Below are 2,611 nucleotides of genomic sequence, written 5' to 3'. Positions count from 1 at the left end.
TGGGAGATATGGCGGGCGTTAAAGTATTTTTGGACGATATAAAAATCACGGCGAGCGACGACGTTACCCATTTACAAAGGATTGAAGAAGTGCTTAAAAGGTTAAATACGCGTAACATGCGTGTACATTTAGAAAAGTCTGAATTTCTTCGCGACAAAATCGAGTACTGCGGTTACGAAATCAGCAAAATGGGAATACGAAAACAGAAAACGAAAGTGGAAGCCATCCAAGATATGAAACAACCGTCAACTAAGGACGAGGTAAGGGCTTTTCTTGGACTAATTAATTACTACGGGAGATTCATTCCAAACCTTAGTAATGTCGTATATCCATCGAATCAGTTGTTACATAAAAGTTCAGTTTTTAATTTCGATAAAAAATGTTATAAATCATTCAAGCGAATCAAAGAAATGACGCAAACAGACACAGTTTTGACACATTACGATCCGCAGCTACCGCTCGTTTTAGCGGTGGATGCCAGTCCCACAGGCGTTGGAGCCGTGTTAAGCCACACTTTTCCGGACGGTACAGAAAAGCCAATTCAGTTTGCCTCGCAAACACTAAACGATGTCCAACAGCGATACAGTCAGGTAGATAAAGAAGCGTACTCAATTATATTTGGTGTCAAAAAGTTTTATCTATATGTGTTTGGGAGACGCTTTACTTTAGTCACTGATAACAAAGCCATTGCGCAAATATTTTCGCCACATAAGGGCTTACCTACTTTATCTGCGATGCGTATGCAACACTATGCGATATTTTTGGAATCGTTGATTACGTCGTCCGGGTAAAAAGCAGTAAATCAAATGCAAATGCTGATGCCATGTCACGACTTGCAACGCAAAAGCGCGATTGTTTTATAGAAGAAGTAGATGTGATAACAGCGCAGTTAATAGATAACTTACCTGTTACAGCAGAAAACTTGGGTGCAGCTACAGCTAAAGAACCAGAGGTTAAAATTCTGGTAGAATGCCTAAAATACGGCCGTGATTGTGAGGCGAAGCAACGATTTGGAATTCCACAAATAGAGTTCACTTTGCGGAAAGGTTGCCTTTTACGAGGTTTCCGTGTGTATGTACCCACCGCACTACGACAAAGGGTACTTAGTGAATTACACAGCGGTCATTTTGGAATGGTCAAAATGAAAACACTAGGGCGTTCTTATTGCTGGTGGCCTAACCTAGACCGGGATATAGAGAAATTGGTTTCTAATTGCGTATCCTGCCAAAGCATCCGATCCGATCCAGTCGCGGTTCCTGTACATTGTTGGGCACGACCGGGTAAAGTCTTCGAGCGCGTGCATGTGGATTACGCAGGTCCAATGTCTGGCAAGTACTTATTCGTCTTGGTAGATGCCTATAGCAAGTGGCCTATTGTAAAAATTGTAAACAATATGACGACCGACACAACGATCGCCGAATTCCGAGACATTTTTGCAACTTTTGGTATACCGAATATATTAGTAAGTGATCATGGCACCCAGTTTAACTCTAAAGAGTTTCAAGCGTTCTTGAGATCGAATGGCATAGTGCGCAAGCAAGGTGCTCCCTATCATCCGGCAACGAATGGGCAGGCCGAAAGATTCATACAGACAGTTAAACAGAAGCTGACAGCAGCTATGATTAAATCAGGCTCAATGCATAAAGAGTTGCAAAACATTTTGCTCAGCTACCGAAGAGCAATCCACCCGACTACAGAAAAAAGTCCAGCCATGGTTATGTTTGGTCGACAAATTCAAACTCGCTTAGATTTTCTACTACCGCAAACTACGCTCGGTAATACGGACAAAAAGATTACCAAAAAGGTTTTCGCAGAAGGCGAGAGGGTCTCAGTGCGAGATTACTTGTCGAGTGAACGCTGGCAACTTGGCAAAATCATTTCCAGACGCGGTGATATCCATTACGAAGTTCAACTTGATGATGGAAGAATATGGAGACGCCACGTCGACCAAATACGCAACGTGGGTCAACAATTACCTTAGTCGTCTTATTCAACCTATGGCTCCTGAGCAGGTAAAAGCTGGCGTGCATGGTGAGATGTACGAGCAGCGCGAAGAAACAACACAGTCGCAAACACAACCGACACAAAAAAACAACGCAATCAATGCAGCTTTACCACAAGTAGCACACGCACCAACGGAGCAGAACTCAGGTACCGAAGTACATCTAAGGCGATCGGAGAGAGTCCGAAAGGAACCAGACCGGCTCCAATATAATTAAAATAAATTATGTAGTTGAAACCATCTTTAAAATAAATTTTATTTTTAGTTATTAAGTACATATAAATGAAAATAAGCTTGAAAATAAGCTTGAAGATGTTGAATTGAAATTTAAATTCCGAAATACGTATATATGTATGCTTTTTCATACACAAATCGCTTTTTATATTCATGAAAATAGGTGGTGGAGAGATGTCATATATAAATATAAATGTAGCATAAGCATATGAATGTCATAGATAGAAAATCTGAATTATTTCCGACACTTGTGTAATCACTGTCAATTTAATGTCATTCCAATAAAGAAGTCACACGTGCAAAGATATACGACAAGGAGGAATGTCAAATGTAAAAGTAAACAAAAATTTACGCTAGTAAGGAAAATATGTTTGT

The 2,611-nt window shown here is 40.6% G+C and overlaps 1 protein-coding gene across 1 annotated transcript; it reads left to right on the top strand.

The window, feature by feature from the left end:
• Positions 1 to 823: 823 nt before the first annotated feature.
• Positions 824 to 2,219, top strand: LOC118735066 (uncharacterized protein K02A2.6-like). The gene is made up of 2 exons (XM_036464670.1): positions 824 to 1,960; positions 2,013 to 2,219. The coding sequence occupies exons 1-2, from the start codon at positions 824 to 826 to the stop codon at positions 2,217 to 2,219; spliced, it is 1,344 nt and encodes a 447-aa protein (XP_036320563.1).
• Positions 2,220 to 2,611: the final 392 nt, after the last annotated feature.

This window comes from Rhagoletis pomonella, unplaced genomic scaffold, assembly GCF_013731165.1.
Source record: "Rhagoletis pomonella isolate Grant_MI unplaced genomic scaffold, Rhpom_1.0 Rhpom_scaffold_00001, whole genome shotgun sequence".
Lineage (NCBI taxonomy): Eukaryota > Metazoa > Arthropoda > Insecta > Diptera > Tephritidae > Rhagoletis > Rhagoletis pomonella.
The sequence above is the reverse complement of the archived record's forward strand: the minus strand, read 5'-3'. Positions and strand labels throughout refer to the sequence as shown.

Bases quoted from the DNA above. Each gene is read 5' to 3' on its own strand.
- LOC118735066 (XM_036464670.1), top strand. From the start codon at position 824: ATGTCACGACTTGCAACGCAAAAGCGCGATTGTTTTATAGAAGAAGTA. The intron at 1,961-2,012 runs GTGGGTCAACAA...GCTCCTGAGCAG, and splicing joins ACGTCGACCAAATACGCAAC to GTAAAAGCTGGCGTGCATGG.